Here is a 15,855-nt window from a genome sequence, read left to right as displayed (position 1 = left end):
GTGAGACTCCATCTCAAAAAAAAAAGAAAAAAAGAAAAGAAAGCATTCAGGTCAGGCGCAGTGGCTGACACCTGTAATCCCAGCACTTTGGGAGGCCGAGATGGGTGGATCACTTAAAGTCAGGAGTTCAAGACCAGCCTTGTCAACATGGCAAAATCCTGTCTCTACTGAAAATACAAAAAGTAGCCAGGTGTGTTGGGTGGCACCTGTAATCCCACCTACTCAGGAGGCTGAAGCAGGAGAATCGCTTGAACCCAGGAGGCGGAGGTTGCAGTGAGCCAAGATCACGCCACTGCACTCCAGCCTGGGCAACACAGTGAGACTCTGTCTCAAAAAAAAAGCATTCAATCACCAGAAGAAGAAAACAGCAGCTAGTCACAACTATTCTTTCTTTCCTCAAAGACTAGAGACTTTTCGAGTTGGCAAGGACCTTAAAGACAATCTAGTTCAGCTGCCTCATTTCATAGATGAGCAAACTGAGAATCAAAAAAAATGAAAAGATTTGCCTGAGGTTGCTCAGCTGTTTGGTGACCCTAACTAAGATCCAGATCCTGTTTACCATAATCCAAGGCTCTTTGCATTAGAGTAATTGCTTTTCTATCCAAATCCAGAGCCGGCAAGAGGCTACGAAACTTCTCAAGGAGAGCAATACAATGGAAAGTCTTAACTTTACAGAAAGCTAATAAAATATACATGTGCAACGATGTAAAAAAGCCTATAAAATATTGATGCTAAGCGAAGATATAAATTGGATCAGCATAAGTAGATTACCTAGATGAGTAAAATTTCTGCACATACATTGAGACTTTCAAAATATTTCCATTTTAAGATTTACTATAAAATTTCTAAATAGCATCTTTTAAGATATAATCCACATATCACAAAATTCACTTCATGTAAAGTGTACAGTTCAGTGGGTTACAGAGTTGGGCAACCATCACCACTAATTGTAGAACATTGTCATCACCCCAACAAAGAAACGCTGTACCCACTTGCAGTCACTCCCATTCTCCCTTCCTATCAGCTCCTGGCAACTACCATCTACTTTCTGTTTCTATAAATTTACCAATTCTAGACTCCATTTCACATACATGGAATCACACAATATATGGTCTTTTGTGACTGGCTTTTTTCACTCAGCTAATGTTTGCTATAGAATTTTAATGTATTCTCGTTCATTGTTTTTATTGCTAATAGCCTCAATTTCCATTGGACATAATGCACTGTTACTTGAAGAGGTTAATAAAAATGTCCACTCTTCTAAAAGAATCCTCATCAGTCAAAAATAGTCTCTCTGTACTCTTAATTTCTTTATCACATTATCTGTTACTCTGTTATGGCTCTTACCATTATCTACCTTGTATTACAATTGTTTGCATTCCACCGTAGGCTATATGCTCCTTCCATTAATGTTTTAAGTATTTATGGAGTGCCAACCACATGCTAAGCACTATGTTAGGGAATTCCTGAGGAAAAATCGTATTATTGCATCCTTCAAAACACCTACCATATAATTTACTTTACTGTCATCTATAAACTCAGAGATTTCACTAGGTACTTCTCCAGATCCTTGATAAAAAGGCTTACTAAAACCAGACTTTAAGTAAACCCTAAATGACATAGTTAACATTTCCTTATATATCTCATCTGTGCTTACCTATTTAGCAAACTGTTCTCTGTCCCCACCTTTCACCCCATTCCACCACAGAGAACAAAGGGGCAAATGGCAGCCAAAGATAAATTAATAGAAATTCAGAATTAGTCGAATGGAAAATAATTGTGCTTTGATTAATAATTGATCAACGTTGACATTTCAAAACAGTTTGCTGTACCTTGGCTGCACATCCTCAATCGACAGTGACAAGTTCTCCATCTCCTCAGCACTGAAACCTAGCTCAGGGCCATAGTTCTGCTGGAGCAGTTGCCGGAACTCCTGTCTACTCAGGCTCTAGAAGGACAGAAAAATTACACTGAGCATTGGAAAATAGAAAATATAATACCACAGAGACTCAAAACATGAGTTTTGAAGTCAAAATGACCTGTTGTGCAAAGACTAGATATGTGGCTTTTGTAGTTTTTTGACCTTTCTGTACCTCCATTTTCTGTATCTATAAAAATGGGTTAATAAAACCTGTCTGACAGAGTTCATAAAAGGAATAGATAAAATGATTTTAAAGTACATATTATAATAACTACTGTAAATGGGAGGTTAAAATGTTTTAAATTTTCTTTCTGTGAATAATTTGTTCAGGCCAGGTGCAGTGGTTCACACCTGTAATCCCAGCACTTTGGGAGGCCTAGGTGGGCAGATCATGAGGTCAAGAGATAGAGACTATCCTGGCCAACGTGGTGAAACCTGGTCTCCACTAAAAAAAAAAAAAAAAAAAAAAATTACAAAAATTGGCTGGGCGTGGTGGCGCACACCTATAGTCCCAGCTACTCGGGAGGCTGAGGCAGGAAAATCAATTGAACCCAGGAGGCAGAGGTTGCAGTGAGCCGAGATTGCACCACTGCACTCCAGCCTGGGCGACAGAGCGAGTCTCTGTCTCAAAAAAAATAATAATAATAATAATTTGTTCATATTTTCTGGTAATTACTGATCTGGAGTTTGTTTGCTTGCTTGTTTTTGAGATGGAGTCTCACTGTGCCACCCAGGCTGGAGTGCAGTGGTGCGATCTCAGCTCACTGCAACCTTCGCCTCCCAGGTTCAAGCGATTCTCCTACCTCAGCCTCCTGAGTGCCTGGGATTACAGGTGTGCACCACCACACCTGGCGAATTTTTGTATTTTTAGTAGAGATGGATTTCACCATGTTGGCCAGGCTGGTCTGGAACTCCTGACCTCAAGTGATCCACCCTCCTTGGCCTCCCAAAATGCTGGTATTAGAGGCATGAGCCACAGTGCCCAGCCTCTGATCTTCAGTTTAGCTCTGCAATCTAATCAGTCTACCATGACCACTGAATCACCATTCAGTCCTGTCAGCTCAGAACCTGTCCTCTTAATCCATAATGTATCTGAATATTTTAACCACTTTAAAAACCTTATATATCAATAAATCTTAAATTATATTTTCCTAATATATAAAAGGCAAGTGTCTGGACTTCAGAATATTTCCTTCGATTTATCTTTAATAAAGTCCAGCTTGTTCTTTTTTTGTAGGCAGCATATCCATTCTGAAATCAGCAAATACAACAAACTCATGCATTACCTAGCAAAACAAAAACAGTATTATTATTATTTAGGATAATGGCTTCCAGTTGAAAAATAAAATTAAATATCAATATTAGGATAACCAATGGTCTGATGTCTGAAAACATTACAGATAGTTAATTACATGCTTAAGTAAGGTGTAAAGAAGTAGCATAACACTTGAAGCAATTGTTAGTAAGATAATCTCATTCATTCAACAGATATTTATTTAGTACCTAACAAATGTGCGTTACTGCACTAGATGCTAAGGAGAATAAACATAAAAACATAATGTAGAAGTTAAGCTCCTGGCCCTCAAACAACTTATAGCTGAAGAGACATGGGATGTTCTTAAGTTATACGACAAGATATAATATGATCATGCACTAAAGTACTGGTAGAGTCAACATGATATGAAAGTCTAAAGGAAGGAAACAGGACTGTGGATTAGAGTGATCAGATAAAGTTCATGTTGGAGAAGTGTTTTCAGCTGAGGTAAAGGAAGAATATGGGGGAATGGAGAAATGGGAAAAGTTGAAGAGACAGAAAGCAACTAAAATTACATAATAAATACATGAACATAAGTAACATTTCTTTTGAAGTCAGTAGTCTATCAGCCTAACTGAAGTAAAAATTTTAAGTTGAGAAATAGTAGAGATAAGTATAGACTTGATGGGGCCAAAACACAGATGCCTTGAACTCCTCCCCAATGTTCCCTACAACAAATACTACTTCCTTTTTCTTCTTCCTTTTCTCTTCTCCATCTAGTAACTATGGCATCTTTGTTATGTTATACTAGATGACCTTCATTACATTTCATAGACCTTCAAAGATATTAAGAACAAAATGTCTGCACTTTAGACCACTAGTTCCCAATCGGCTGTGCCCAGATTACCAGGATTCCACAAGAGCAGATGATGAAAATTCAGATATTATCATCAGATATTATTATCAGATAATATTTCAAAAAGTCAAACATATCCAATTAGTTATCTAAAATAAAGCTATTCAAGTTAAGTGAAATGGTAAGCCTCTGTTTTGAGCTGAACTATATTAACCTATAATGGATACCACAGGCTGATAAATTCTCACCGGAAATAATATATATCTAACAAGTAGTGATGTTTTAATATTTATTATTTAATGTATACCCCTTATTTGGAAGACAAAATCTTTGGAAGCACAGTGTCCACAGAAAAAAACATTAAAAGGACCATTAGTGGTAGAGAAAATTAAGAAACCACTGTCCTTGATATTAAAGGAACATACACATTTATGTTCTGACTTCCACTCCAAATGAGTCATTTGTGAACTTTTTTCACAATAACAACTCATACTACTAATTAACTCATTCTTCCAAAGAAATTATCTTTGAAATATTTTAATATCATACTAGGATGGTTAACTTTGTAAGAAGAAGCAAGCAATATTTCAATATACTTGTGTAAGATTAATCTTTTATAAAAACTTTTCTTAAATAATAGATATCAAACTATTCCAAAGGCAGACTAAAGCAAACAAATAAACCAATGATGTATACTCAGGCAGCTTCCTAACAGCAAAAGAAATGAAACTTATCAGTAAAATACTAACAACAAAAAAGTAATTTTATTTGACTACATAAAAGTTTTAAATATTGTATTAAATACTAGCAGGAAGTTAATAGCAGGGTAATTGCAATATATTTTTCAAACTAGTAATTTAATATATATAACAGGTTAATGGAAAACAAAATAGAACTCATTTAATTCACCATCTTATAGATTTGCCAATTTGTTAAAAATGACGTTTTCTATCAAGTTGTCCAGTTTTCATAAAAGTGTGGTTATTTACAGCCATGCTGAACATTCAAACATTCCAACATACGCCCAGCCTGATATTCATAAGTCTTTCAATAATCAGCAGCAAAAACAATCTACTTTAGTAGTCTTCAAAAACAACTTAAATTTTAAACACAAGCTGACTACCCACCTGCAAACCAAGGAGAGTCTCTCCCTTTCAGCCTACAGAGTAGTTTAACAAAATAAAGATGAACCAAGCAGTAATCAGATAAGGCTCAAAAGTCAGAAGATCAATTTCTGGCCCAGAAAGCTGTGTATTCTAAGTATGTTGCCGTCTCTATGCACAGCAGAGCTCCAAATATTTAATGACAACCATGTAAAAATAATCATTGCTTCAATCTTTCAATTTTGCTATGAAAAGCTTTTCTAATGTAGTTTAAAGCACATTATCTGTCACTTCCTGGTTGTAGTACCAGCACTCTTTCCAAGGTTGCAGGTCAGAATGCAGAATTGGAAGTTATACCTCACTCTACAGGTTCCTAAGCCACTCCTACAAGAAGAAGATAGGTAAACAGTGTTTTATTAAAGGGACAGTTCCTAATTTTCTCTGTTCTACTCACAGATTAGAAAGAACAAAATGAAAGTAAAAATATTTTGCTTATGCTAAATTGATGTAAAACAGCTATCACAATATTATTTTAACCTCATCTTTAAAATTAACTATATTACAGGTTAAATCTTCTTCTCCATGCTAGTAATTTCTATGCAATTCTGGGAATGTCATGATTACTTCTTCATATGCCACTTTTCCAGTACTGATGTGGTATTCCTACCAGACTCTTGCATTAATCCTTTACAACAACCAAAGACTCTATCTCTGAGTGCTATAAATGTAACATAAGGAAATAGCAGGAAGAGCCAGCTGTTCAGGTGGAACAATTCTACTAAGCACCTGGCACATCTCTCATCACTGAAAGGTTTAAGGCAACATTTTGATTACTCAATAATTCTTTTCTTTGAAAATATTTCTGACTTCAGTGTATTTAGAATAATTCCCTGCCAGTGATCTGGACTATAATAAACAGTAATTCCTATTTATTTCTCAGAAGAAAATTTTTCTTCTAAATAAAGAATCAAAATTTGCCCTAATTTCTACCTAGCCATTCCATTTAATTTAGTGAAGCGTGTAAACAGATCGAAGGCTACTTGATGAACTCCAAGGATCAACCTTTTGAGGGATGCTAAAATCTCATCATTTTATACAATGGCAGAATGAGACAGAGTAGAGTGATGCTGAAAATACTACTCATTCAAATGAAGAAAGCCCACAATGGGGCAGCTTCCACTGTCTAAAAGGCAGTGCTTTTAGCATATTATGGTAATTCTCATTGACTAAAATTATAGATAAATATATTTACGATGGTGAACAAATAGCTATGAGAAAAATATACATTAACTGTACCACAATTGATATTTATACATATTTTGCTAAATATAAAAATCCTTATACCAAACCACTGCTATGTAGGGCAGAGTTAAATTTAGTAGGCTTGAGAGGGAAAAACAGAACCTAGAACTGAGCCCCAAGAAAGCCCAACACACAAAGAGAAAATAGAGGAGTGGCCAGCAAAAAAAAGATTCAGGGAAAACCAGAAAGGTAAGAAAAGATTCCAGAAAGAATGTCATGAAAGGCAAGGGAAGAAAGTATTTCAAAATGGAGGGAGTACACAGTGGTATCAAACGCAGCCGAAAGGTCATGTAAGATGAGCACAGGATGAGCACATGTATGTCAAATGCAAGCATCCAGAGGAATGATACAGCTTGCCAAACCAGTTCCCCATCACTTGAGCGTGTGTGTATCATGAGAATGAGTGAGGTAGGGAGAGGAGATACAGTGGGGAAGGAGGAAGCAGCCAGGTCATGAAGAGCCTTGTACACCATGCCAAAGAATATGGATTTTATATTGTCAGAATATCAAAAGCCACCCAGTGGTTTCATATAGAAAAGTAACAAGTTCAGAATTATGATTTTAAAAGACATGATTTTAAAACACTACTATTTGACATCAACCTCAAAGACAGATTAGGTGTTAAAAAGAAATAGGAGACATTGGTAATGGTTCAAGCTAGAAATGATGATGACCTTGGTGACCAACAAGATATGGCCAGCTGGCAAAGAGGTAAGAAACAGGATACATCCAGGTTTCTGGCGTGGGTCTGGGTAGAAGGCGGTGTGGCTCACTGACCAAGGGAAAATAGGTAGAGGAGTTCTGACAACCAAGAAGGTAAAAAAGAGGGAATGATATAATACAAACACTTCTATACTGCCATGCTATTACATAGCAAATGTGACAAATAATCACCAATTTCGCATTCATTTTTTTCCAGGTAGGTCTGAATGTTGTATTTATTAGATTAATAGCACTACTGGAAAACTTTTGGAATTTCAGTAACCCCAAAAGGAATGATCTTTAGAGAGTGACCTAAGGAAGAACAAGGGGATTTGATACTGTTGTGCAGGCTAAAGGAGAAAGCTGGATGACACTGCTCCGAAGGTCTCAGTGGCTGACATCGGGTTTGTAAACTGACCACTATTTAGAGAAAGGTCTCAGAGCTGTCACTATCCAAGAGTTGGCTCAGGGAGGCTGACTTAATAAGCCACACTCACAAGCTGATACTAGCTCAGTTGGAAATATACACAGTGGGGAAGATTCCTTTCTGGTGATCACAAATCTTTTCTTTTATCGCACAGAACACCTGAATACCTTGGAAGTCAGATTAGCAACCAGAAAGTGGCACAACAAGCATGAAATCAGAGCAAAGGTAGACAGCTTTAAGGGACAATTTACTGTGCCTTGGTAGGGCATGATGATTCATCTCTGTCCCATCTCCATATAGTTCTTGACTGATCAAAGTCTACCTCTGCAACTCTACTTTTCTGTCCTAACTCCTAAGTTCTTGGCCTAAGTCTGGCCAAGTCCTCTTCAGACTGATATATTCTTTCTTTTCATACACTAATACTTTCAATCAACTGTTTTAAACCCTTTTTCCCCAACACACCTGAGGAATAGGACACCCTTCTGTCACCCTTCTGTTTAGTGACTCCCAAATAGAAGCTAGAGGGCCATGTATCAGAATTTAGACAGCATACATCTGTATACATTTGAAAAGCTCCCCTTATTACCTTACCCCTGAATCTAACATATGCTATCTTCTTCTGCCATTTGGGAATAAGATGGAAAGTCATTCTGTCTCTTTAAGCCTTAAAATTCAAAATAAGTACAGATTTCTGCTCTATTAGACCCTGGATTGAAATATTCACTTTCAGAATATACTCTTAAATTTCCAAGGAGAGCTAGCTTCCCCGTAGCCCCCATGTGCTGGCAAGAGAGACCACTATTACCATGCTAAGATAAAAACAGTACAGGCCAGGCGTGGTGGCTCATGTCTGTAATCTCAGCACTTCGGGGGGCCAAGGCGGGTGGATCACCTGAGGTCAAGTGTTCGAGACCAGCCCCTGGCCAACATGGTGAAACCCCGCCTCTATGAAAAACACAAAAATTAGCCGGGTGTGGTGGCAAGCACCTGTAATCCCAGCTACTTGGGAGGCTGAGGCAGGAGAATCGCTTGAACCTAGGAGGCAGAGGTTGCAGTGAGCCAAGATCGCACCATTGCACTCCAGCCTGGGCAACAGAGCAAGACTCCATTTCAAAAAAAAAACAGTACAAAAGTAAATTTTCTGCATACATCCTGCCTATATTACTAATATCTGTAATCCTAAATGCAATAATACAAGAATATCAGTAGGAATAGGGAATAATTAATTGAGCCTTAATTTTAAAAATCTTTTAAATTTTAACCCCGTTACTACTGATAACCTTACATATGAACCCTATTTTCTTAGTAATTCAAGTATGTAGAAAATAACATTTCTTTTGGCAACTCAGGATGCTTTAGTGTTTCAAGATATCCATTTGTTCTCACCGTACATATTGAAGGTTAAAAAAATTGAATTAAATATACATTGAACTTAGGGTGTGCCAAATATTTCAGAAATGTCTGTGTTTTCCCCCTATCCTTTGCCTTTTCCTTGAACTAAGAGAATTTATAATATCTTGTTAAGAGTAGTAATTAATTATTTGGACTCCAAATCATTGAAGTTCTACTAAATTGAGTAATTCAAAAAGTATTTATTGAGCATCTGTTACATGTAATATTGTCCAAACTGGCACACTTTTGAGAGTAAGGGAAGCACAATATTTACTTTGACAAACGCCTAAACCCAGGCAGTTTCAGACCGTATTCGGTAAACCAAACTGTGTACCAAACCAGCTATGTGGTAAAGAATGAACTTGTCAGTGGACATACAACAGTGAACAAGACAGACATGGTCGTTGTCTTCAAGGGATTTAGAGTTAAGCAAGGAGAACAGAAATAGAACAAAGAATTGTAACTGTAATGCATATTATAGAAACACAAGATGTTATAGGAAACTAAAAGAATGAATCTGACTTCAGGTTTATTAATGAGAACTAGAGTGGGAATAAGAGGGTCACAACTTCCTGGCAGAAAGAACATTTGAAGAACTACTTAAAAAAAAAAAAAAAAAAAAAAAGAAGTAGAACATTTAAGATGACAAGAATGGGAGGGTATATTAAGATGTGAGTGGAGAGGTAGAAAGGGTCTGATTATGTGGTCCCTATAGAGATTTTAGATTTTATTCCAAGGGCAATGGGCATCAAGCAGGAAGCAAAAATAAGCAAGCATTTTTTTTTTTAAAAAGATAACTTCGGCTGTAGTACTGTTCAGGGTTCGACAAACTGTTTCTGTAAAGGGCCATGTAGTAAATATTTTAGGCTCTTTGGGCCATATGGCCTCTGTCACAACTACTCAACTCTGCTGTTGTAGTGTGAAAGGCAGCCATAGAAATACATAAACAAATGAGCATGGCTGTGTTCCAATAAAACTTTATTTATGGACACTGAAATTTGAATTTCATATAATTGCCACATGTCATGAAATATTATTCTTTTGATTTTTTTCAGCCATTTAAAAATGTAAAACTAGTCATTGTGTGCAGACCACACAAAAACAAAGCAGGACTGTGCTTGGCTCTGGTATAGAACACGGATAGGGGCTGGCACAAATGAAGAAAAAGAGCTGAGGGGTGGAGTGGGAAGGGCCTAAAACTTATCTTGAACCATGACTGCACAGTTCTTTACAAAGACCAAGAAAACATCAATTGTTTGTATTAAAGAATGGTGCTGCCATTGTCCTCTGGCCCCACAAATCCCAGATATTCAATGCTCTGTCTAGAGAATGGGAGCTAAACTCACAGACTGTGAACTAAGCTGAAGTGCTATAAATCATGTCACGAATGATTGTAGTTACAGTTTAAACACATGTCTAAACATTGATGACTTATGTCTCGCCAGGTCAAATATTAGAAATAAACTGTCCTTTCTGAAGCAATGTAAAAAAGTAGTTTTTTGTTTTTATTTTGTTTTGTTTTGAGATGGAGTCTCGCTCTGTCACCCAGGCTGAAGTGCAGTGGCACCATTTCAGCTCACTGCAATCTCCACCTCCTGGGTTCAAGCGATTCTCCTGCCTCAGCCTCCCAAATAGCTGGGACTACAAGTGCCTGCCACCACGCTCAGCTGATTTTTGTATTTTTAGTAGAGACAGGGTTTCACCATGTTGGCCAGGCTGGTCTCGAACTCCTAACCTCAGGTGATCAGCCCACCTCAGCCTCCCAAAGTGCTAGGATTACTTTAGGTGTGAGCCACTGCACCTGGCCCAAAGTAGTCTTATAAAGAGAAAAGATGGTCCTTTTAAAACATTATTTTCAAAGGCAACATATTTGGCTCCAGTTCTTTCAGTCTTATGGATTTATTTTACTGGAAAATAAATAAAACAAATGCACACAAACATAATTTTACTATCGTTTTGTAGTACTTTAATGATAAATCTACTTTCTAGATTAATTTGCTTTTTTAAAGGCCTTCTCATGCAAGAAGCAAGCAGAAGTAACACATAATTACTTTGACTTTGATTCCATAATTACATGCAACACAAATATAATATTCTGAACTTAATTTTTTTTTTTTTTTTTTGAGGCAGTGTTGCACTCTATCCCCCAGGCTGGAGTGCAGTGGCATGGTCACAGCTCACTGCAGCCTCAACCTCCTGGGCTCAAGTGATCCTACTACCTCAGCCTTCTGTGTAGCTGGGACTACAGGCATGCACCACCACACCCAGCTAATTTATTTTTATTTTTATTTTTTTAGAAATGCGGTCTCTGTATTTTGCCCAGGCTGGTCTTGAACTGGTCTCAAGCAATCCTCCCACCTCAGCCTCCTGAAGTGCTGGGATTACAAGCATGAGTCACCATGCTTGGCCAAAAATATTTCTAATATATATCAAATGTATTATTCAAATTACTTATAAAGTTATTATAATAGAATTTTGTAGTTATGCTGTATATTTTATGAGGCCTTTTTAAAAATCTTTTTTAAGAGTATTACACAAGATCAAGAAATCTAACCAATGTGGCTTCATGACTTTAAAAAACTAAAAGGGAACTGAGGCTTACAAAATTATAGAGAATACCAAGACTATACCAAGCATCTAGCACTGTGCCTGGCACCTAATACTTCAGAAATGCGAGTCGCTATTGTCGTGAATATAGGTATTTCTATGTTAAAAAATTGTTCTGGGTGAATTCTACAGTGCTTAAAATTCCATTTAGGATAGTTTTGAAACTGAGATCTCATCTTCAACTTTAATTTCTGTATAACAGTTAACACATAATACATGCTTAAACATTTTTGTCTTCCTGTAGAGCAGAAACGGACACCATTCTATTTATCGAAATGAGAACACAGTGCCCACTTGAAATAGAGTGGCATATTCAACATTAAAGATAAACAAATGATCCAAAGATTTAAAAGGTATAACTACTGTGAAGATGGTGATACCTCCGTGTGTATACATCAAAAACACAGATAACATCAGGATCTTTTCAAAGAAGGGTAAATTTTACTTCCAGCCAGTAAATGCGGTGTTTCTTGGCTATGGTGGGTAGCCTCGAGTATCCTGGAATTCCCTTTCTTCTTCTCACTTCAGAGAGCTTTCTTCTTCATTAAAGTGAAGAACTCAGTTTCTCCCTTGGCTCATCTATAAACCTGAACTTTACCACTTCCTTGGAGATACTGTTTTCATAAGGACGTATCCCAACTCACATGCGTGTGATAAGCGCAAATGTGATTTTGGAAGGACATTCGATACAGTATATAACCAAGCATAGGCTGCGGTAAGTCACTGGCGCCTTGCTAGAATGAGAGAATGCACCTCATGGATTCTGAGCACTCAACAAGCTGGTATTTGGGGGTGGGGTAGGCAGGTGCCTATGGCAACACTGGAGTTTTCAGCCAGTGCTAGAATAGAGCACCCCACGGTAATGACAACGAATCTGAAAGTGACCGGCCTGCAGTGGGTGAAGGAGGTTTCCTTGCCAAAGTGCAACCTGGAAGGGCAGCGTAGAGCTGAGTTAAGAGCAGCACACAGCTATGCATTGCTCCACGTCCTTGTAGTAGACGCCATGCGCTGCGAGACCTGCTGCCCGTGGACCTGCCCTGTGAGCATCACCCAGGCCAGGAGCAAGGGTACGTGGCTCGGGGAAGCAGGGCACCCAAACACCCAGAGACACTCAGCAGGGGCTTGGACTTGGGGCTTCCAAGCTAGTCACTTCTATTCCCTTACCAAGGGCCAGAGAGACTGGGCTTGGCAAGCCCCTCACCCACACCTGCTTTTCTCCTCTGTCCCCTCCCCATCTCAGACTTGTAGGCTACTTCTCCAAGCATCCCGCCTCCAGCAAAGTGAAAGCATTTGAGTTGGGCACTGCTTGGGAGAGCCTGTACTCAGCCGTTGAGTTCAAAAGGCCATTCAACATAAAGAGCTCTGGAGGCCAACATGTGTCCACTTCAGGGAGGTGCTTAGCTGGGGAGTAGGGAGGAGAGGAGGTTAAGTTCCCACCTGCCAGTGGCAAAGAAAGAACGTTTCTTGGCTGGGCGGTGGCTCACATCTGTAATACCAGTACTTTGGGAGGCCAAGGTGGGCAGATCACCTGAGGTCGGGAGTTCGAGACCAGTCTGACCAACATGGAGAAATCCCATCTCTACTAAAAATACAAAATTAGCCACGTGCAGTGGCACATGATAATCCCAGCTACTCAGGAGGATGAGGCAGGTGAATCGCTTGAACCTAGGAGACAGAGGTTGCAGTGAGCCGAGATCACCATTGCACTCTAGCCTGGGCAACAAGAGCAAAACTCCAACTCAAAAAAAAAAAAAGAGCCTTTCTTATCTGCGTGAAATCTCTACTGCTCCCCTTAAACCATTTCTTTTAATAGCAGCTTTACTGTGCTATAATTCAAATACCAGAAAATTCATCCCTTTAAGTGTACAATTCAGGTGGTTTTCACATATCCAGAGTTAAACAACCACCACCACTAATTTCAGGACATGTTGTCAACCCAGAAAGATACCCAACTCCATCAGCTGTCACTTCTCATTACTCCCTCCTCCTGGCAATAGCTTTACTATGTCTATTTCTATGAATTTGCCTATTCTAAACATTTCATAAGAACATAATCCTACAGTACGTGTTCTTTTGTGACTGGTGTCTTTCACTTAGCATTATGTTTTCAAGGCTCATCTATGTTGTAGCATGTATCAATACTTCACTACATTTTACTACTGAATGATATTCCATTGTGTGGATATACCTTTTTTTTTGAGACAGAGTTTTGCTCTTATTGCCCAGGCTGGAGTGCAGTGGTGTGATCGCGGCTCACCGCAACTTCTGCCTCCCGGGTTCAAGCGACTCTCCTGCCTCAGCCTCCTGAGTAGCTGGGATTACAGGCATGTGCCACCGCAACTGGCTAATTTTGTATTTTTAGTATAGATGGGGTTTCTTCCATGTTGATCAGGCTGGTCTCGAACTCCTGACCTCAGGTGACCTGCCCGCCTCAGCCTCCCAAAGCCTGGGATTACAGGCATGAGCCACCGCGCCAGGCCATACATTTTATTTAGACATTAATCACTTGATGGACATTTGGATTGTATCCACTTTTTGGCTATTATGAATAATAAATACTGCTATGAACGTTGGGGTACACGTTTTTGTAAGAACAGATCTATGGTAAATATTTTGAGGAGCTGCCAAACTGTTTTTCAAAGTGGCTGCATCATTTTACAATCTTTCCAGCAATGTACTTGAGGGATCCACTTTCTCCACATCCTCAACAGCATTTGTATTTTAAAAAAATTTTTTTCAGCTTTACTTAAGTATAATTAACAAATAGGAATGGTACATATTTAAGGCATACAACTTGATGTTTTGATATGCATATACATTGTGGTCGCCACAATCAGGTTAATTACCATGTCCATTACCTCATGTAGTTATCATTTGCTTGCCTTCTTTCTTTTTTTGTACTGGTGAAAAAACTTAAGATCTACTCTCTTAGCAAATTTCAAGTATACAACACAGTATTGTTAACTGTAGTCAGCATGGTGCACATTTGATCTCCAGAACACATTCATCTTGCATAAATGAAACTTTGTACCCTTTAACCAACATCTTCCCATTTCTTCCTACCCCTGGCAACTACCACTTTACTCTCTGCTTTGAGTTCAACTTGTATAAATTCTACTTGATAATGGTATATAACCTTTGTATATGTTGCTGGATTTGGTTTGCTAATATTTTGTTGAGGATTTTTGTGTCATTGTTCATAAGGGATACTGGTCCAGAGTTTTCCTGTGGTGATATCTGGTTTTGGTATCGAGGTAATACTGTACTCATAGATCAAGTTGTGAAGTGTTCCCTCTATTTTTAGAATACTGGGTGAAGGACTCGTGTTAATTCTACTGTAAACAGTTGGTTCACCAATGAAGCCACCTGGGCCTGGGCTTTTCTTTGTGGTAGGTTCTTTATCACTAATTCAATCTCTTTTCTTGTTATAGGTTTATTCAAATTCTCTATTTCTACTTGAGTCAGTTTTTGTAGTTTGTGACTTTCTAAGTACTTACCCATTTCATTTAGGGTAAATCATTTGTTGGCATACAATTATTCATATTTCCTTACAATTTTCTTATTTCATATAAGGTTAGTAGTATTGTCACCAGTTTCAGTCCTGAATTTTATAATTTTAGTCTTCTCTCTTTTTTTCTTGGTTGAGCTAGCTAAAGGTTTGTCAATTTTCATTTTTTATAAAGAAGCAACTTTTGGGCTGGGTGCAGTGGCTCACGCCTGTAATCCCAGCACTTTGGGAGGCCAAGGTGGGTGGAACACCTGAGGTCAGAAGACCAGCCTGACCAATATGGTGAAACCCCACCACTACTAAAAATACCAAAAATTAGCCAGGCATGGTGGCGGGTGCCTGTAGTCCCAGCTACTTGGGAGGCTAAGGCAAGAGAATCGCTTGCACCTGTGAGACAGAGGTTGCGGTGAGCTGAGATCACGCCACCACTGCACTCCAGCCTGGGCAACAGAGTAAAACTCTGTATCAAGAAAAAAAAAGGGGGGGGGGGGCTGGACGTGGTGGCTCATGCCTGTAATCCCAGCACTTTGGGAGGCCAAGGCGGGCAGATCATGAGATCAGGAGATCGAGATCATCCTGGCCAACACGGTGAAACCCCATCTCTACTAAAAATACAAAAATTAGCTGGGCGTGGTGGTGCATGCCTACAATCCCAGTTACTCGGGAGGCTGAGGCAGGAGAATCCCTTGAACCAGGGAGGTGGAGGTTGCAGTGAGCCGAGATCGTGCCACAGCAGTCTAGCCTGGTGACAGAGCGAGACTCCGTCTCAGACCAAAAAAAAA

General features: G+C 38.9%; 1 protein-coding gene across 1 annotated transcript in view; it reads right to left on the bottom strand.

Moving 5' to 3' along the window:
- The window catches only part of GRAMD1C (GRAM domain containing 1C), a 119,632-nt gene that overhangs the window by 47,841 nt on the left and 55,936 nt on the right, over nucleotides 1-15,855 (bottom strand). The window contains 1 exon segment of the mRNA XM_017858574.1: nucleotides 1,833-1,948. Within this exon segment, the coding sequence (XP_017714063.1) occupies nucleotides 1,833-1,948 (116 nt within the window).

Source organism: Rhinopithecus bieti, unplaced genomic scaffold, assembly GCF_001698545.2.
Source record: "Rhinopithecus bieti isolate Rb0 unplaced genomic scaffold, ASM169854v2 scaffold_45617, whole genome shotgun sequence".
Taxonomy (NCBI): domain Eukaryota; kingdom Metazoa; phylum Chordata; class Mammalia; order Primates; family Cercopithecidae; genus Rhinopithecus; species Rhinopithecus bieti.
The sequence above is the reverse complement of the archived record's forward strand: the minus strand, read 5'-3'. Positions and strand labels throughout refer to the sequence as shown.